The sequence below is a fragment of the Podarcis bocagei genome (assembly GCF_964188305.1).
Source record: "Podarcis bocagei genome assembly, chromosome: 14".
NCBI lineage: Eukaryota > Metazoa > Chordata > Lepidosauria > Squamata > Lacertidae > Podarcis > Podarcis bocagei.
The window spans coordinates 20,055,570-20,076,654 of record NC_138139.1 but is presented as its reverse complement, the minus strand read 5'-3'; the positions used below and the strand labels follow the sequence as shown (position 1 = coordinate 20,076,654).

At 47.1% G+C, this 21,085-nt stretch overlaps 1 protein-coding gene and 1 long non-coding RNA gene across 8 annotated transcripts in view; one reads left to right on the top strand and one right to left on the bottom strand.

Moving 5' to 3' along the window:
* Positions 1 to 12,583, bottom strand: part of DET1 (DET1 partner of COP1 E3 ubiquitin ligase) — a 25,845-nt gene extending 13,262 nt beyond the window's left edge. For 3 of the 7 annotated variants that reach the window (XM_081171180.1, XM_081171181.1, XM_081171175.1), the window contains exons 1-3: positions 9,907 to 10,522; positions 7,404 to 8,578; positions 1,046 to 1,236 (exon numbers count right to left, since the gene is read on the bottom strand). In XM_081171180.1, coding sequence (XP_081027306.1) covers positions 1,046 to 1,236; positions 7,404 to 8,486 — 1,274 coding nt within the window. In that variant the 5' untranslated portion in view covers positions 8,487 to 8,578; positions 9,907 to 10,522. The other 4 variants (XM_081171178.1, XM_081171177.1, XM_081171176.1 and 1 more) reach the window with 4 other exon arrangements.
* On the top strand, positions 11,661 to 21,085 carry LOC308573939. Its single transcript, XR_014002261.1, has 3 exons — positions 11,661 to 12,182; positions 16,956 to 17,102; positions 20,718 to 21,085. It is a non-coding gene; the product is annotated as an uncharacterized lncRNA (long non-coding RNA).

Below are 21,085 nucleotides of genomic sequence, written 5' to 3'. Positions count from 1 at the left end.
GGCATTCCAGAGGCAGGGATGCACCACAGAGAAGACCATTTCCTACATCACCACACCTTCCACTTCACCTGGCAGTGCAACCACAAGAGGGCCTGCCACGCTGACCTTTAAGCCTGGGCAGGTTGGTACAGAAAAAGGTATTTGTGGCCCAAGTCATTCAGGGGGTCCAGAGTCATTGTTAACACTGTGAACTGGGATCAGAAACACACAGGCAACCTGATCAGGTTCTTTGGAACTAGTGCTATGTGGTCCCAGTGGGTTGTGCCACTCAGCCAGCCACATTCTGGATGAGCTGCAGTTTCCAGACAGTCTTCAAGAACAGTCCCAAGTAGTGCATGTTAAAGTTATCCAGTCAGGTGGCTACTGCAGCATGAAACAGTGTTTTTGTGCTACAATTAATAAGTAATTAGTAAGTAATTTTCAGTTGCATATGCAGGTTATCCCAATATTTGCCTCTTGGGGTACAGGAGGTAATCAGCTCCACCCTAGGCCACCGTTTGCCCATGGCTCCACTCCTGTTGTACACACTATGGTTCTGGTTGAGGGACCTCAGTCTAGTAAAAAGCAACAATGAACAAACCCTTGCCTCTGCCATGAACTTACAAGCTGGCCTTAGGTAACCCAGCATCCCCCAGCCTCACTTTCCGCAATATGAGGACAAAACTACTGGCTTACCCTATAAGGCTGTTTAAGGATGACTGATAATGTATGTAAAGCACTTGGAACATGTTAAAGCACTGCATTGAGGGTATCTAAAGTGCTGACAGACTACAACTCCCATTATCCCTGACCACTGGCCATATTAATTGGGGTAATGGGAGCTGAAGTCCAGCAACATCTGGGGGGCACCAGGTTGGTTATCCCAGCACTACATAAATGCTTGCTGTCATCATCATCATTCCTATTATGCCCATGTACACCAATGGCACTATAGCAATAAATTTAGTTGAGCCAGAGAACATAAACCGAAGCCAGTTTTTAGCCTCTCCAGCTTCACTGGCTTTGCAAACTGACTGGGCAACCATGCACGGTCCAAAGGGCTCACCGGCGTTGGATTTGCCTGGCGAAATTGTTGCTTGAGGCCGAGCAGGGGAACTGGACCGCCTCGCTGTGCAGTGTGGCATTCCGGAAAAGGTCGCAGAAGTTCTCGAAGAGTTCCAGCAGCTCGTCCGACGTGTTCTCAAATACAGCAATCACCTCGGTGGTCACCATGTTGTACACAACAAAAAACGAAGGCTGAGCAGGAGGAAGCAGAATTGACGTCAGCCAGCTGAGCCCAGGTGGAAGACACAAAGGCCATGTTAAGTGAGCAACTTGCACCACCAAGCCATTAAACCAACCAAGATACGATGCTGTTTTGTGGCTGGATGGGAGGATTCTGCGTTTCCCCTGCCAAGTTCATTGTAACTTCCAGCCATCGCAATGGGCGACAGATTAACTATGCTATTAACTACCGTCAAATTATTAACAAAGCAATGTGAAATTCCTCCAATTCTTGTTTTGTTTATTTCAAACTGGACACATCAATGTTGCTGTTTCCTTTCTCTGCCAAACATGAAATGTTTTTTCAGAGTGGCAGATTTAATTTTAGCTCCTGCTGCGAAGTGATTTTTAAGCCAGGTGGTGGCTGGCAATGAATTATTTTCCCCTGTATATGCAGAAAGGTGAGAGTTGGTAGGCTTTATTTGGGGAGGGGCTGGGGGGGACACTTATTTTCTTTTCCTGTCTTAATATTTCCAACATGCCGAGAGGAACCTTTTAAAGCGCATTGTGCTCCACTGTTGCCTGTAAATGGTGTACCCTTCAGGGTCCCCCGCTGCTGGGGAAATGAAAGACTGAGCGCCATTAACTATTTCTTTTGAATTACTTGCGTTCTTATCCAAGAATGTCCAAAAGCTGCATTTTGGTTTTGCAATCAGTCACCTAGGTGCTTGTGAAGAAATCTTTCCCTAGGTAACATGCTATGGACAAAAGATCAGGTCTATGTTTATTTCTGCATGTCTACAGACCGATTACTCAAGTCTGCACTGAGTTTGGCATCTCCAGAATCCTTGCATCCCCTTTTCTTTTTATAAAGGAAAAGTTTCAAGTCCATGAAAAGTCATGGAGGGGGGAAGGAATGCAGCTTGTTGTTATAGCCACCGTGCCAGGGTCAATTGCCTGCTACTGGCAATCTAAGCCCTACCCTCCACATTCTCTCTTGCTGTTTCTCTGCTACTCCAATCACTGTCAAACATGGAGTTTTTTTTGCAGGGAGGTGGAGAGTGAAATCCTGAAAGCACCATCTAGCTTTCCTGGACCTGCATATTCAACCTTTAGTGGAACCAGTGACATCTCAGATGTCTGTCTCCAACAGATCTGTCTCCAACAGATCAGGTATGGGGAACCTTTGACCCTCTAGATACTGCTGAACTGAAACACTGATAAGTCTCTGGCCATGCCTGATATGGCGGATGGGAGTTGTACTTCATCAACACCTGAAGGCTCAAAGGTTCCCCACCCTTACAATAGGTGCTTGCAACTTTTGGACGACCAAATTTCACTTAGCACTCTTTATCATAATAAATGTGAAAGACCACTAATGGATCCCACACAACAACTAAGACCAACACTTCACATTGATTACTCAACAAAATGTATCTGGAAGTGCCCAAGGACCCTATTGATTTCCCCTTGGGAAAACTCTAATCTTGCAGGGAAGTGCTAGGTCCAACCCAGTGTCTTACAGATGCAGCTTATTGACATCAAAAAGGCAGGATTCTGGGGAGTGCAGAAGAAGCCCCAATAAATACCTCTCCCTTCTTTCCTGGAAAAACACAACTTTTTCAGACAGCTTATTCCATTGATTCTAAAGGCCCTTACAGCCCAACATTGAGCCTACCCATAAGTTGCTTCTTGTCCTGTGTATAACAGAGCTCACATTCTCCAATAGCCTTTCCAACATATATGTTAACTTTAATCAGCATGCGCTTCCATTAGCAATTTTAATCTGGTATCCAGGTTACATATATCCAGACCCTTTTATGTCCTTTCCACCCACCCATCCCCCACAGCTTGCATACTAGACTTTGTCTCATTCTTGCAATATTCCTATGAATCCCTACACAAAGCCAGTCCTGTCAACCAGTACTATACACAGCAGCAGAGATATTAATTGATCTCAGTAGAGTTGTAGGTTGAAAAAAGAAAGTGACAAGTCCACACCAAGCGTTGTGGCTAAAGACGCATTTGAACCCATGTCTCAGCCTAACCCTGACCACTGCACCATACCAGCCCTCTCCCTAAGAGAAACATTTGTATACAAAGAACTGTGGGCCTTTTGTGACCCATTGCCACACTACTAACTTGCATTCATCTTGCAGGCCTACGCACACTTTACCAGGGAGCAAGCTGCATAGCACTTACTTCCAGGTAAAGGTGGACAAAATCAGACTGTATGGTTGTCATTCATGGAAACTCTTACACCAGTCATTTATCTGAAAAGGTCAATCAATGGACTCAACGGTCAAATTTAGCGACTGAAGAGCAAGGTGACTGACTGCAAGATAACAACCCAAATTGATCAACCAGCACAAAGATCAACCTTTTCAATCCCCTGACCCATTTTTAAGTCTAACCTGCAACACAGGCCTACTTTCAATGTCCATGGTTCCCTGTGTCCAGTTTTCTTCTTCCTCTCTCACTCGCTGCCCTTCTCCTCTCCCTGTCTCTTAAAAACACTTCAGTAAAAAAGAAAAGAAAATTGTGGTCTATCTGCTGGGACCCATTGCACAACTGAGTGAGTCACAACCAAACTACAGTGGTACCCCGCAAGACGAACGCCTCGCAAGACGGAAAACCCGCTAGACGAAAGGGTTTTCCGTTTTGGAGGCGCTTCGCAAAACGAATTTCCCTATGGGCTTGCCTCGCAAGACGACAGCCCATGGGGAAATCTCCGGGACAGCGGGGAAGCGCAGCGCGTCTTCCCCACTGTCCTCGGACCTCCTCCCGCCGCGCGGCATCGGAACGAAGCTCCGATGCCGGGCGGGGGGGGGGAACGCCTCCTCCCGGCGCGCGGCATCGGAACGAAGCTCCGATGCCGGGCGGGGGGGGAACGCCTCCTCCCGGCGCGCGGCATCGGAACGAAGCTCCGATGCCGGGCGGGGGGGAACGCCTCCTCCCGCCGCGCGGCATCGGAACGAAGCTCCGATGCCGGGCGGGGGGGGGGAACGCCTCCTCCCGGCGCGCGGCATCGGAACGAAGCTCCGATGCCGGGCGGGAGGGGGGGACGCCTCCTCCCGGCGCGCGGCATCGGAACGAAGCTCCGATGCCGGGCGGGGGGGGGGAACGCCTCCTCCCGGCGCGCGGCATCGGAACGAAGCTCCGATGCCGGGCGGGGGGGGAACGCCTCCTCCCGGCGCGCGGCATCGGAACGAAGCTCCGATGCCGGGCGGGGGGGGGAACGCCTCCTCCCGGCGCGCGGCATCGGATGGCTTTCCTGAAGACTTGGGGTGGGAGGAGGGTTTTCCTTCCCACCGCCAACATTCAGAATGCTGTTCTGAATGTTGGCGGCGGGGAGGAAAAACCCTCCTCCCACGCAAGCCCCGGGAACAGAGGGAAAGCGCTGCGCGCCTTCCCCTCTGTTCCCGTACCTGTCCTGAAGGCTTGCGGTGCGGAGAAAAGCCCTTCTCTGCACCGCCAGCCTGGCAAGCGGTTTCCCTAGGAACGCATTAATTGATTTTCAGTGCATTCCTATGGGAAACCGTGCTTCGCAAGACGAAAAACTCGCAAGAAGAAAAAACTTGCAGAACCAATTAATTTCGTCTTGCGAGGCACCACTGTAATGACTAATGAACCTAAACTCCTAAGCCCTTACAACAGATCGTAAAATAATAGAATCATGGTAATCAATGAAGCAACTGTTAAAGGCAGCACTTTAAAACAATTTTAGCAGGAGTTTAAACCCACCAGAGATTAAAGAGAGAACAGTGCTGGTGCTAGGCCAGCCTCCGTGGAAAATGAATTGCACAAGTGGGGTGCCACAAGGCCCTGAGAAAGCCCAGCCATGGCCCAGCCTACCAGATGTTAGGTTGACAAGAAGACAGTGTTCCTCAACCCTAGGTCCCCAGATGTTGCTATCTTCCAAATCAAATCATGCCCAGCCAGCTTAACCAATGGTCAGGGATGGTGGGGACCCCAAGATATTATTTTTTTAAAAAAGTATTAAGTCTCAGTGGCAAACAACCACATAGTGCAATTCTGTTCTGTGGTTTTTTTCTTACATTTATACCCCACCTTCCATCCATCGTGGGACCCAAGGCAGCATACATGTGGCTCACAGGTGGTCATGCACCCATCACTGCACAAACCCAGACCTTTATAGCTTCTGCAAGGTGGTGGCCCCAGGTGCCCTCAGATCATGCCCTATATTAGAACATTAATGCTGCCATTTGACTTGCAGCTAATAAGAGCTTCTTAGCTCCACTGACATCTTTCCACTTTGCAACCTACTGCAGTTCTGTTTCATGTTGTATCCCTCATCGCTCATTGTGCATGGGTCAGGGTATGAAGAAAGGGTTCTGAAGACAGTATCAGTGCTGTGCAGGTTGATGTGGGGAAACAGACCCCATTCCCGGACACCAGGGTCCCAGGTCGTGTAGGGCTTGAAACACAAGCTCCAGCACTTTGATTTGTGCTTGGAAATGGAAAAAGGACCCACGTGCAACTATTCCAACAGGCAGCAAAGACTGGAGTAGCCAGGAAGGACTGTAATTCAGTGGCATAGTATGTGCTTTGGATACGGAAGGTCCAAGGTTCATTCCCCAGCCTCACCAGGTAGAACTGGTAGAGACTCCTGCTAGAAACCAGCCTCTGCCAGTCAGTGTAGATAATACTGAGTTAGATGGACCAATGGTCAGACTTGGCATAAGTAGCTTTGGATGTTTCTGTGAAGCACTGTTTCAACCCATTCTTGGATTGCCTGGGAAGGGAAAAAAGAGCTCCAGATGAACCAAAGTAACAGGCCATCAATCTTGCCTAATGGAAGGAGAGGCATGACTGGGGTGATTTAAAGTAATAATAATAAAGGAGCAAGGGGGGGGAATCAAAATTTTAACCTTTCTACACCAATCAACATCACAAACAGGAAAGAAAAGAAAGAAACTAAAAACAGCCCAACCCAGCAGCATGAACATGCATGCCTCCTTTCTTCAGCTGTTTCCCACTCTGTTTAATAGTACAGGGCTATTGCTCCATTTTGGAAAGGAAGCTGCTGCAGATTTCATAAGAGACAGTTGTGAAAGAGTCTCCATCAGAATGCTACAGCATAGGCTCCCCAGCTGAGTGGTTGCAATGAGAAGCCACATTTTTATAGGTAGCCTTTTTGGCTAAAAAGCAGGTACAAATGTTTTCACTAAATAATATATACGATTGCAGGTTTTCCCCCTTTTCAGAGACTAGTGAAATTTACATTTGAGGACACTATTTCCTTTAGTTCCAGCAGCCAAACAGTATCACTTGGTCCATATAGGATTGAAGTTTATATGGTTCTAGAACCTTTGTTCAATAAGCGTTCAGGGACACAATGGTAAATATAAATACACAAACACACAACACTGCCATTGAAGCAAAGTGAAGAGAAGCAATGGGAACAGGGCTCCAGGAATATGAATTATATTGAGTGCAGGTTAAATGACAACTTTAATATAAATTCTTGTAACAGAAGGAAGGAGAAATGTCATTTTTATTTCAAATATCCTGGACTGGTTCTAAGGGTTAGGAACCTGACTAGGAACTTGACTATATAAAATACAGTGGCTGGAGGGATAAGCAACATGGGAGGGCTATTGCCTTTATCCCTGGATGCTTTCCAGAAGCATCTTGCCAGCTACTATTGGAAAGAGGATGGTGGAATAGAATGACCCTCAACCTGATCCAGGAGCTCTCTCCTTGTTAGGTAAAGGTAAAGGGACCCCTGACCATTAGGTCCAGTCATGTCCGACTCTGGAGTTGTGGGGCTCATCTTGCTTTATTGGCTGAGGGAGCCAGCGTACAGCTTCCGGGTCATATGGCCAGCATGACTAAGCCTCTTCTGGCGAACCAGAGCAGTGCACGGAAACACCGTTTATCTTCCTGCTGGAGCGGTACCTATTTATCTACTTGCACTTTGACGTGCTTTCGAACTGCTAGGTTGGCAGGAGCAGGGACCGAGCAATGGGGGCTCACCCCGTCGTGGGGATTTGAACCGCCAACCTTCTGATCGGCAAGTCCTAGGCTCTGTGGTTTAACCCACAGCGCCACCCGCGTCTCTCTCCTTGTTACTCACACTCAAAAACTCAAAACAGCCTGGTCGACGGGATTTCTAAGAACAATATCTGAGTTTCAATATCCTGCCAGAATAGCTCCCACAAAGGCAAGCTCCATACCTGTGAAGGGTCTGTCACCCGTAACGTGACCACGTCTTCACTTGTGTATTTGATGAAGAGATGGTTCTCATCCAAGAGCTGCATTTTCCACATGCGAAGCTGCCTCAGCTGGTCAAAATACTGGAAGAACCTCCTTTTAGCTATAGCACTCCCATCCTGTTCTGCCCTTCGCCACAAGTAGACCAGCAGCCTGTGCTTCAAAGAATTTATGAACGGTTCTTTGTATGGGTTCGCCATGCCTGTCTGAGAATCCCGCTGAACCTCTGGATAGACAGCAGAGAGAGTGAGGAGGTCATCTTCATAGCAAAAGCGGCCTATGGTTCGTACATCAATAAAGGTGCCCTCAGGTGTTACCTGAAATACATGGATGGTTTGCTGCTGTACAGACAGAATGGCCAGGATATTTTTATATAGGTAGAGCCCTTGGTTGTGGGACAATATGACTTTATCACATTTGAACGTCCTGGTATCACAAAGCCTGCCTGTGTGAAGGTCTATGATGTGCAAAGAGTAATCTTCCAAAGGTGACCGGGGGTTAGGTGTCACTGATTCACTGTTGCGGTAAACCTCAAAAAAGGGAGGGTGGGGCTCCTCAGGCAAATAGGCAGCAGAGCCAACAATGACATAGCGACAATCATCTGTGAACAAGCTACATTCACGGTTCAAGTGCTCGCCATTAGAGGCCACATTGGTAATGTGAAGGAGGACAAAGAAACGTTCAAAGAGTCGCCCACGGATGTTGATGGACCGCTGGTCATTGCCGTTAGCCAAGATCTCCCCATCGTAGCCCTGGAGGAGGTCCTCTGCTGCCTGACACCCTTGATACTCATAGATCTCCAGTGAAGTCTGATCTGAGGAGAAGGCAATGAAGTACCTTCCATCAGGGGAGAACTTCCGTAAGAAGCAGGGTGGTTTTTCAACATTGACCACGGTAAAATTGGGGAAGACATTTTGGTGGAAGATGCGCACCTGGTGCCAGTGGGTGCCAGTCTTGCCAGAGGTGATCCTTCGACGTTCTAGACGGTAGATGACGTTCTGGTTCTGGATCCGACGAGGCCTGATAGTTGGGGCCTCATGATCCATAATATCTTCAAGTGGAAAAAGTCCCAGGGTGGCTAGAATCTGACAGAGTCAAAAGGCATATCATGCTGTCCAAGAAAAGAAGGGTGTGGTTGCTGTGAGAATCAAATTGTAGAGAGATCAAAGGAAATAGAAGTCAGTGTTAGATTCACACACAGCATCTCTTTAAGAATAAATACATCATGGTTTATATAACAACAACAAATACTATCTAGTATGTCAAATGGGGTGAGGTAGGACTCTGGCCCATGAAAGCTTATGCAACAATATTTCTGTTAGCTTAAAGGTGGCACAACACTCTGTCCTATGGATGGAAAACCTATGGCTCTTGAGATGTTGCTGGATTCCAACTCTCATCAGTTCCAGCAAGCACAGCCAATGGTCTGGGATAATGGGATTTGTAGCCACATCTCAAAGTTCCCTATCAATGTTCTGCCCAGTTCTTTGTATTGAGTGCCAAAGGAATGTCTGCCTACCCACTGGCCAGCAGCTGTTTACATGTATTCAATATACAAAGCCTGAAGGGGATACCTGGGCTTTAACAAAACACATATGAGAACTGAGCATTGCCTTATTCTTTGTGGGAAAGCCAGAATTGTAATAATACATTTGCTACAAACATTTAAAATTTTGCAAGAAGGAATTGGCGAGTAAGAAAACTTCTTCCCACTTCAATATTTCTATGCACTCTTGCAGTAAAGTAACAGATGATCTGGCCCAACGGAACAGCTAGGCAGCTATATCTATTAATATAGTGTCTCAGGAAATATGAGCTGAAATGAAACATGAAGATTCTCTGGAGTGACATATATCATGAAAATGAATGCCTGCTATTATACAACAAAAAGTACTCTAGAAACAACAGAAGCACAGAACCAAATTACATCATTCTAACATATTATACTAGAAGCAAGCTTTAACAAAAAAAATCTTCATGGTGCCATATAAGAGATGCTGAGGTTAGAGATGACAGCAAAACTGAAAGCATGGATTTCCAATGCTTTTCAGAGTTCAGGGCTCCCTCTTTTACAACTTTATCTTTGCACTGGCCATTAGAGAAAGGATTAGGCAGAGTCTAGCGAGTGGCCCAAGGTCACCCAGCCAGATTCAAGGTTCAATGGGGATTTAAATCCTGGTCACCTGGGTCCAAGTCCAAATACTCTTATCTAGTGTTCCCCAAAGATCTGCCAGAAAAGTGTGCCTTGGTAGAACTAAACTTGTGTGTGTGTGTGTAGCATTTATGAAAATAGCCATAGCACCATGGCAGTGCACATACTTTGAATTCAAAGAGTCCCGGACTCAAACACTCACATCTGAAGATAGGTTTGGAAAGATCTGTCTGAAACCTTGGCGAACCAATGGTTTGACTCAGTATAAGGCACCTTCCTAGGTAATCAGCCACCCTCAATGACGCTCAACCCACCTTGGTTTCTACAAAAAGTCACTGTTCCAGGCCAGCCAAAGGATTGGAAGGAGGAAAGGAAGGCACAGCTATTCCTGCACAGATGCAACAGGCAGCCTCCTCTAAGGATGGGCGGTTCTGCGCATCTCTATATTGTGAAGCAGACATGGGCAAGCAGCAGATGCTGTTTCGAAGGAAACACGGGCTGAGGACAGCCAAGCCTGCACAGAGACAGTGGGCATCCTCCTCCTCCACGGATAGCTGTGTGACTTCTGGGAACTTTCAACCATCAAATTTATGTATGCATTGTTTTAAAAGGCGGGCGGGGAGGCACCCTCGACACAAAAAACTGGCTAAATTGCTCAAAGATGCGTCTTTCAAGGGGATTTCTAGGTGCTGCTTCCCGGGTAGTCACTGAACGTTTCAGCTTCCTTGCTATTTTGGGCAGGTGCGGACCCGAGGCCACGGAGAGGGGCGAGGGGAGAAGCGCGAACTCTCCCCTCCCAGCCAACCCTTCCCGCCCCCAAACTCGGGCTTCCGCGCGTGCGACGGAAGGGTCGAGCAGGGAGAGGTCCCGCCTCGCCGCTTCCCACCCAGGCCTCCCCTGACGGGGGAAGAACAGCAGCCCGCCTCCACAACTCACTCCGCGGAGGCCGCCGCCATGTTTCCGCCGAAGAAAGAGGAGGAGGAGGAGAGGGTGAGTGACGTCAAGCACTACCAACGAGTCCCCATAGCTTACCGCACTGCGAGCGGAAGGAGCGTAGCCGCGGTAAAGCGGCGACTTACCCAGAAAACACCGAGCGACAAGCGTCAGTGGAAAGACTGTCGACCGCCCTGGTTTGCTTTTCGATGGCGGCTGTTCTCTGTGTTTCCGCAGCGGCCCCTGGCGGACGGAGGTCGCGAGGGTGGCGCCTCGGTACCCCGCTGCCTCCGCCGCCTCCCGCTTGGCTGCCATGGCAATCGCATCCTCGCCTAAGGCAGCGCCATGGCAACCATCTTCCTAGGAGGGAGGGCTCCTCACGGCAAACGTGGAGCATCCCTCTCTCCTCCCTAAGGCGACTTAGTAACGCCTGCTCCGCCATACCCTGGCAGGGGGCATGAGCACCACCATGTTCTCAATTGACGTGGCCACCATCAGAGCTGGGGCTACGTACGGTACCCGCCCCGTAAAGGAGCCTTGGGGGGGGGCATTTCTGCCCCACCTCCCAGTGCAGCATGGGGAGGAGGAAGCCTGATGCCTATCCCCCCCAAGGTTGCCATGCCAACTGCTCTCACCAGTTGGGTGCCTTGCCACAGCCTAGTAGGGTGCCATGGCAACCTTAGGTACCATGGCAACGTCTCTCCCCACAACCAACCACAAAGCACACACATCTCCACAAACAGGTCATGAGGGCAACAATGACTCTACCGCACCCCAAAAAAGGCACTGGGACACCCCAGACGCACAGTGGAACTACTACTAAACCAGTGGGAGTCTCCAGGCACTGTGACAACTTGTTTCCCCTGAAAAGCTTCAGCATGCATGTCAGAAAAAAATTCTGATGTCCAAACGTCGTCCCTGTGGGAACAGTACAAAAACTGATTTTCTCCCTCAGGATGAAAAAATACTTACTTACATATCTTCTGAGAGGCCCCAGGCTTTGAAGCTTGAGATAATACACAGACTATTCTATTTTCCACTGAGGAAACTCCTAAACAAATACTCCTTGCACTGCAAAAATTTTGGGGGCTTGTTCTAAGGCAAGAGTGGGCAACTTCTATTTTCCACTGAGGAAACTCCTAAACAAATACTCTTTGCACTGCAAATTTTTTTGGGGCTTGTTCTAAGGCAAGAGTGGGCAACTTCAGGCCCAGGGCCAAATGCGGCCCTCGGGGCTTGAATATCTGGCCCTCTCCCTAGCCACACCTTTCACCGGTCCTGCTTTGCATGCTCCTCAGGTGTTTTTTCTGCTGGCTAGACTATGTCCTTGAACTCAGCTAATGCCTCTTACTTGCCTAGATGGAAGGAGAAAGGGGAGTGTAGAAACTGGCTTACTGTAAAATGTCCACACATTGCTTTGGCTACTTTTGCCTCTGGCCACACCTACCACTGGTATGTGCCCCCCACCCAGAAGGCTGCACTGCAGGAAATATAGCCCTCAAACCGAAACAGGTTCCCCATCCCTCTTCTAAGATGTGCACACTGCCTTCACATGGGGCATTGACCTGACCTCTTGGACCCCATTATTGTTCCACCTGTTTGTACCCTGGGACATACCCAATACTGTGCATCACAGGGAAATTGTAAGCTGAGGATGGTAAGCTGCCTTTTCACTTCCCTGTCATGACCAATGTTATCTTGAGAAGTCCTTGTTTAGTTTTCTGGGAACTTCAGGGTTCCTGGAAGTGGAACACAGTTTGAAAACCATGTTGACCCTTGCTTCTGGAAATATCTCAGTTTTTACTAACCATTTGAGTTGTTGGGCAGTTGCCTCTTTTGTCGTCGCTGCGGCTTTGTGATGGGAAACATAGCTTCAGTTCTATCAGCTGAACATCTTCCAGTTCTTAAAAGAATGAAATAGCCTTGGCCATGGCCAAATTTTAGGCCTTAACAAACAGCACCCATGCCAAAGGCATATAGTAATTGGCAATGTAAGCAATACATTATATCCGTGATAGAGAGCCTGTGGTCTGCCAGATGGTGACACAAAGAGGAGCAGAGAGAAAATATGATGGCACAGTGAGTGTTAGCCAAACAGGTTACTGATTACCAATTACTGTTTTTTATATATTTTTAGAAATTTTTGTGGTTGAAATGCCTGACTGAACTAAAATGGTATGTTTATCCAGTTGTCAGTTACCACCAGTATTGGTAACAAGAGACAAGGACATAGAATGCTTTTTCAATGCTTTATTCACACTTTGATTAATACAGTTCTCATATGGAATACATTACTTCAATGTACACAACCTATGCTAAAAATAATCCAACACATTAAGCAAGCAGTATAGTATCCCAGCACAGCAGAAATCTAGACTATTTGGTTGATGAAGTCGACTAATAGGTAGGAAGAGTCTTACCAAGCCAGAAGGTGTTGTGTGATCAGATGCAATAAAGTCTCCTCGTAAATGGTCAGTTGTGACTGAGTGCTCCCAAAAGCCCCAATACTTGTCATTTTAGAGGTTTGCTCCAACCATTCTTGCTCTGGGAATCTCCCACCCTTTCGCTACCATATGGCATACAAGAGACTTGTGCCCAACTTGTGTTTTCCCCAATGTGTCAAGTCTTCATACTATCTTGTTTTGATTAAATGTATGACTAAACTTGTTTTTTTACTATTTAATTTGTTTTTCTATCACCCTTCTACATATCTTTCCACTAGCAGCCCTAACATCTTTCCTGTTTCCTGCTGTCATCTGCTCATAAATGGCCATGCTTCAGTTGACCTGACCCATCCCAACTATTTCATCATCTATATCCTTAATTTACCCCACAAGTACTTTCGCTGGAAGCCTTTCCCATAGCTGGTATCTTTCCAATATCATTTTTAAAGGCTTCCTATCAAAAGCATATTTCTGAAGTCTTTCTTTTGAAGTCCTCCCTAATAGCATGCATATGAAGCATCACAATGGATCAGTTACCCTCTCAAAAGCTTCTAAGGACTTTCTTGATGGCTTTTGCAACCAACATGACCCAACACTCCTCAATCAAAGATGGCCACATGCTCTTGATTAACAGAGCTTCAAGTTCATCTGCTAGTCTTTTATCTGTCTGATTTTCTTCTTAATCCAGCATGTTAGGGAAATAAAGGCTATAATGAGTCCTATTTCAAGGACACAAATCAAAATCACTCAGGGAGAATGGTGTGGCGCGTGCGCACACACACACACACAGAGAGAGAGAGAGAGAGAGAGAGAGAGAGAGAGAGAGAGAGAGAGAGTTTTATGCAATCTTGTAAATTCTGCCCACTTTTGGCTCTGGCCCTACCTACTGCATGTGCCCTCCCCCCCCCCAAAAAAAGTATCCCCAAGGGAATGTGGCCCTCAGCAGAAAATAAAAGGTTCCCCAAGCATTGCATCGGCTACAAAGGCTTTTACAAACAGTTCTTACAAACTGTTCCGCCCATGCACATGCAGGTGATGGAATATAAGAGCTACTACACGTGCATGACATCATTTTGGATACCTTTCTATGTAAGTGGTCAATAAACACTTGCAGAGGGTGAGAAAAGAAGTATCTCTGATTCTGTGCTTTTAAATAGGCATATATTCCCCAGAATCAAGCACCATCCATCTAGGAAAATATTCCTTTCATGATTTGTCTAGTTAGACAAATTGCAGGAAAAAAGACTGTTGTTCAAATAGGCATGCTGAACCAAAGGATCGGGATATGGTGTTTAGGGTACAATCCTATGCTCCAGATACGGCAGCTGGGGAACTTTAGGATCTGGAAGAAGCTACTACTCTGGTATGTCCAGAGATATGCCTCTAGTAGGGAAAATACACCAGTGCAATTTCAGAAATAAAGCAGCTGGATGTTACACCTGCATATCCTTACCACTCAGGCAGTTCTGCTGTGAAGGACCCAAAACAGTGGTAATATGTGTGATAGGAACATAGGAAGCTGCCTTGTACTGTTGGGCCATTGGTCCATGTAGCTCAGTATTGTCCACTCTGACTGGCAGCAGCTCTCCAAGATTTCAGACTGTGGTCTCTCCCACAGAGAGCAGAGCCAAGCAGAGACACAGCCCTTCCCAGTCAAATCCAGGCTGTGCTCCAAACTCTTCCAACAAGGCATTATGTTCTGCTGCACTGTTGCAGTGGGACAGGGTTGGGCACAAATGGAGCACCACTATTTAATGGGGAGCCAATAACATCACTTCCCAGGGCACACCTCTGAGTCCACCAGAACTCTTCAACAGACTGCATGTTACACAAAGCAGAAGAGGCACGCATGCAGGGGTGTGGTTTGGAGGCTGACTTGGAGCTGAAGCCACAATGTCTTCATTGGTCAAAAATTCAAAATGACCCTCAACACTTGGGTGTGCTTGTTAAGGACCTGGACAACTGGCTAGAAAAGGTTAATCATTGCTGGTCTAAAGCTCTCCAAGAAATGCTTCGCTGCAATATTTGGGCCATTTTAAAAGTGATGTGATCTGGACTTACCAAGGTCTCCAAAATTTATAATGTTTGTGATTCATGTAGGGCCCACTTTGTAAACTATTGGGATTTCATGCCTTGTGAAAACAGAACAGCAAAAGCCACTTTGCTGTCTGTTCTGTCAACAGATCGAGATTTTCATAAGTTTGGGAATAAGTGTTGCAACTTGAATTCTTCTTTCAGTGCTTGGGAAATATGTTTTAGTGGGAGGTTAGACAAATCAATATCCCTGCTGCTTACTGAGTGTTCGGATCCAACTTAAAACTCCATGGGTTCCCCTGCATTGACTGAAAGTAGCTGAAATCAAAGAGTTCCATTTTTGGAATGTTATGAAATAAGACAACCATGGGACCCAGTATGGTGTTAGCAACCCTAGGAACAACCAGTTCGAGATCTGCCTTGCTGTCACAGTAAATAACCAGCAAACTTTTCTCCATCCCATCCCATTCCTCCCAAGCCTTTTCAATTATTGGTGGGAGGCCTATTTACTCTTGACCTCATGCCTAGCATTGTTGACATGAAATGAGATTTCCTACATCTGCACACACACAACCATATCTTGTTGTTAGGATTCCTATCCTCAGTTTAGTGTGTCAGTGCAGAGTGCTGACCTTGGAAAGAAGAAAGCTGTTTTCAGTTCAGCAAGCGGGCAGGAGGAAGATGTAATTTTCTGTTGTGGCACCAAGGATGTAGAACACCCGAGATCTTCCGTTTCATTGGGCAGTGAAAACGTTTATTGCAGCAGGCTTTGAGGGTGGCTTTTAATTTGATCACATTGTACCGTATTGGGGCTGCATTGAAAGGTGGGTGCAGAAATAAATGCTAATTCTGCTTTTGTACAACAGGTTAATTTCCAAACACACACACACAGAGAGAGACACTGTCCACCTTCAAGACAAGGAAAAGTATCAGTATTCAAGGACACCTTCCAGCCTGGAAAACTGTGTGAAGCCATTGGTGTAGCTGTAGAAAAGGTGTGTTCTGGGGAGAGTCCCAAGGTCCAGACTGAGGGGAGAGTCCGCCCCAGGACTGCAGTTCCCCATCGCTGCCTCATATTGTTGATTTGTGCATTTGTAACAAAAATGTCGGATGTTTTGAATAGAATAGAGTTGATGCTTGGAAACAAACAATACCTTCTTACGACAGTTTCACAGCTCTCTGCATCCTTGAGTGGCTGCAGGGTGAGCTTATTTGAGTTAGAATCTCATTGCGGCTCTGCATTATGTGCTTATTTTCAGATATTCATGGGTAGCAAAGAGGAACTCACGTTGCCATGGGCATAGCCAGGGGGGCCGGGGGGGCAGCTGATTAAGAATTGACACAGGGTGTTTTTTCAGATGTAACTCACTAGAACTCAGTTCCAGCAACTCTCAGATGGGCGCCATTGCCATTATAAGAGAACAAGAAAGGCACTGACAGTGAGCTCCGGCACCTCTTTTTCTAGAAAAATAGCACTGAATGGATGGATCTGTTAATTCGGTTCTCTCAGTTTCTACTTTTCCCAGCATTAAATTCAGTTATCCATATTTCTGAAGTGATTTATTATTTTGTAAAAATACATATGAGAATCAGTATTTTAGTGCAAATGTCTGGTACTAAACATATTTCTGTAGGCAGTTTTGACTATTGTACACATTTTTGCAAGCAATTTCCCCAATTATTTATTCAAGGCGTTTTTATATTGCTTCACCATTAGCATTTCTAATGGTATAGTGTGTTATATTTCACAAATATATTCATGGTTGTTCACAATTTCCCTTAATGTATAATTTTTTGAAAGCATTCGTTAGAGATCTGTATCTGAAAATTCTGATAACTGCACATTTTGAAGGGCGCCTGTGTTTCAGTTAATCCCCTTCCCCATTTGCTAATTTGGTAGATTCACCTTCAAATGTCAGCTGAATCAAATTTCCCCCTCTTTGTTACTCCAGATAGTATCTTCAGTTACAGTAGATCCACAGACATCTGTTCCCCCCTGAATTTTGAAATAAGAGACAAGCACTCTCGATAAACGACTGCCGGAACACCTTGAAACAAAGAACACCAGCCCTCAGTGCCAAAGGAAATGATGGAGAGATGTGAGATTTTGCGGAAGGGAGATGATGTGGGGAGATCATAAGCAAAGCCTTTATGAAATACAGCGGCACCTCTGGTTATGTACTTAATTTGTTCCGGAGGTCCGTTCTTAACCTGAAACTGTTCTTAACCTGAAGCACCACTTTAGCTAGTGGGGCCTCCTGCTGCTGCTGCACCGCCACCACATGATTTCTGTTCTCATCCTGAAGCAAAGTTCTTAACCCGAGGTACTATTTCTGGGTTAGCGGAGTCTGTAACCTGAAGCATATGTAACCTGAAGCGTATGTAACCCGAGGTAGCACTGTAGCATTAATGTCGGAAGGCCTGGAAATATCCATGTGGAAGATGTTGCAGGCGGAGGAAACACTGTTCCTCGCCCGTCTGCGGCTTCATTTCATTCTGCTATTCATGCACTGCTCAACCAAGGACAGTGAAGTACTTCTCTAGTATAGCTGCAGTTGACCTCGCTCATTTACCCTGACATGCGCTACCCTCATGCCGTAAACCACAGGGTGCGCCATGCTTGTTTGAAGCTGCTTTTCCGTCCCCTACCAAAGCAAGCTTCTTACATGAGAGCAGAGTGAGAGGGTGAAAACCAGCCCAGGGCCCCTGTTACTGAGGAATTCACCCAGCGACAGATATATTATTCCCCAGGTTCTGTGGCCTGATGGTAAGAGGGCCTGGTTTCGTTGTCAACTCAATCTCTCTTGTTCAAAAAGGGTTTCTCAGGAATGGAAACAACAGCCAGCTCCCCAACAAATGATACCCGAGAGCTATGAAAAAGGGGGAAAGGGTTCTTTCCTCAAACAGATGTGGCAGGCTCAGGGACAAACAAGCAGCAAAAGGTCAGGCCTCTCACACCTCTGACAATTTTCTTCCTCCTCTGCCATCTCTGGCACTGGGAGAGAGGGTCCATGCAAAGCAATGCAGCTCCCAGCCAATTTCTATCGCAATCATTATGAGGGTCTGACCTGTCTTTTCTTCAGCCACCCCCAATTATAAGGCTGCTGCAAGCTAGACTAAAGCTTATGCCATCTTGCAGTACTCCAGGTGAGACATTATGAGCTTGTGGGGTGGGAGGGGGGCAGGAAGAAGCACTGGACAGGAGGAGTGCTTTATTCATTGCAATTATATTCTGCTTTTCCTCCAAGGCATTCAAGGTGGTGCACATGTTTCCTCTGTTCCCCTTTGCAGACCCTCCAAGTGTCCCTATTTTCCAGGGACAGCCCCAGATTTAAAGAAGCTGTCCCAGTCTCTGATTTGATCCTGGAATGTCCGGCTTTTCCTTAAAGGTAAAGGGACCCCTGACCATTAGGTCCAGTCGTGACCGACTCTGGGGTTGCGGCGCTCATCTCACTTTATTGGCCAAGGGAGCTGGCGTTTGTCCGCAGACAGCTTCCAGTCATGTGGCCAGCATGACTAAGCCGCTTCTCGCGAACCAGAGCAGCGCACGGAAACACCGCTTACCTTCCTGCCGGAGTGATACCTATTTATCTACTTGCACTTTGATGTGCTTTCGAACTGTTAGGCTGGCAGGAGCAGGGACTGAGCAACGGGAACTCACCCCGTCGTGGGGATTCGAACCGCCGACTTTCTGATCGGCAAGTCCTAGGCCCTGTGGTTTAACCCACAGTGCCACCCGCATTCCTGGCTTTTCCTTTGAACATCCCTATTTCCATCAGAGAAATGTTGGAAGGTATGGATTTATGCAAGCCCCAAGCCAAGGAGACAAGTAACTATACAACCTTTAGAAGACATCTGAAGGCAGCAGAAGTTTCTTTAGTGTTTAATGTTTTGCAATGTTTTTATATATGTTGGAAGCCACCCAGAGTGACTGGGGCAACTCAATCAGATGGGAAGGGTACAAATAAATTGTTGTTGTTGTTTTTAATTATTGACGTCCCTATTTTCATCAGAGAAATGTTGGAGGGCATGTCTTTGTCTCCTCACAATAACCCTGTGAGGTAGGTCAGGCTGAGAGACCATGGCTGGTCCAAGGTCTCCGAGTAAGCTTTGTGGCTGAATGTGGATTTGAACCTAACTCTCTAACCACTACACCACAAAGGCTATATAGCAGCTGTGAATATAAAGAACCTCCTTATACAACCACCTTAATTTCAAAAATGGGGGGAAACAGGAACCACACTAGGAGATTCAAGCTGGACTCGATCCCATCCTGACCTTGAGCAGAAACAGACAGGGTGTGATGGAGCAAAGCAGCCCTCAGCTGCAGAACTTCAGAGAATACCAAGGAAGCAATTGGTTCTGACGTCAGAGGCTGAACCGAGATCCTTTATTCCTGTGCATCCAGCCTACTAGTCCCGAATTTCTGCACCTCCTCAGGTGCAGTGGTAACTGGTAGCCATTGGTGGGGCAGAAAGCAGGGAGGTCAAGGATAGGTGGAGGCAGAGCCAAGGACACAGCCAGCTAACTCCAGTTAAGCTCCATCCTTTTCCCTGCTGAGTTCTGCAAGGGACTTGGGAGGAAGGAGTCGGCAGACAGTGACAACCTGTGAGCAGGTTGTAAGCAAGAAGGCAGGTGGGTTGGGGGCTGGCTTAAGGCTAACTGAGCTTGGTGGGGTGCTGCCCCATTTACTCTAATGGACCCAGCCTTCACTAAGGACTTAGAGCCTACTCAGGAGTGTGACTCCTCATTGTCTCCTCTTTGTCAGTCTCTTTGCTTGACAAGCAGTCTAATGGGCTTGTGAGGTGTGGTGTGTTTTGTGGGGTTTGTGTTCTTCAGGGCAGGGTACAGCTTTAAGAGTCAGTCCCTCTGAAGGTCTCAGTTCAGCAGGGCTTGGCTCAAGGGTACAGTGGCCACTTGCCTTACTTTAACAAAGGCCACCTGGTCGCAATCTACCCCACTATGGTGAAATGTCTTGCATATTCCTGTTTAAATCATAGTAATTCTTTTCAAATGGCCACCAACAAATATAAATCAGTACAGTGGTACCTTGGGTTACATACGCTTCAGGTTACAGACTCCACTAACCCAGAAATATTACCTCGGGTTAAGAACTTTGCTTCAGGATGAGAACAGAAATCGTGCTCCAGCGGCACGGCGGCAGCGGGAGGCCCCATTAGCTAAAGTGGTGCTTCAGGTTAAGAACAGTTTCACGTTAAGAATGGACCTCCGGAACAAATTAAGTACTTAACCCGAGGTACCACTGTAAAGGCAAACTTATGCCAGTGGGTGCCCTCTGTGCTTGATGGTACGTAAGACGCCAACCCTACCTGGCCAACAAGCTCACCTAGGATGCTGCAGCCCGGATTGGTACCCAACACCTCGGCTTCTGGTGCTGCTGGTCCAACTAATCTGGCTGGCTTTTCCTCATGTGGTTGAGAGCCAGGGTCTGAGCTGCTGCTCAAGATGAGCTCCTGAATCACTTGTTCATTCCCAACCTATTGTTGGTAGATGCTGAGTTTTCAAAGCTTCCACGGCCAGGAGTAGCCAGGGCCTAATTTAAGAGCTGAGCCTTACTCAAAGAGCTTTGGTTCCTCATGCCCGAGTTTTATTTCTCCATAGATAATAGAGCAGATTCTTTGTTTGGCTGTAAGAAGCTGCAGCTGCCTTTTGACGCAATTCAACCCCAGTCTCTTTTTTTTTGCGTCCTTCAGTAAATCAAAACAGGCACTGAGAGTCTCCGTTCTCTTAGTGTGGAGAGCTGAGGGTAAAAGCTACAATGGATTCCATCTAGCCACTGTCAACAGCCTCTCCTCAAAACATGTGCTTAGAGGAGTCTTTGTCAACCTGGCACAACTCTGAGGTTTCAGACTGCAGCTGCCGCCAGCCCCAGCCTGCATGGGACACAGCCTGATTTACCACTCCAGGGCTCTAGCACTTCATTTCCATCTGTTGCATGTGTAGTTGCAGTTTGACACTGAGCTGGTCTGATTATAGAAGCAGGAGACACAGTCTGCTCCTTGCTGGATCCAAAGCTGTGACTTGGGGGCTTGCCTGGAATCCGAATAGAGAAGCAAAATGT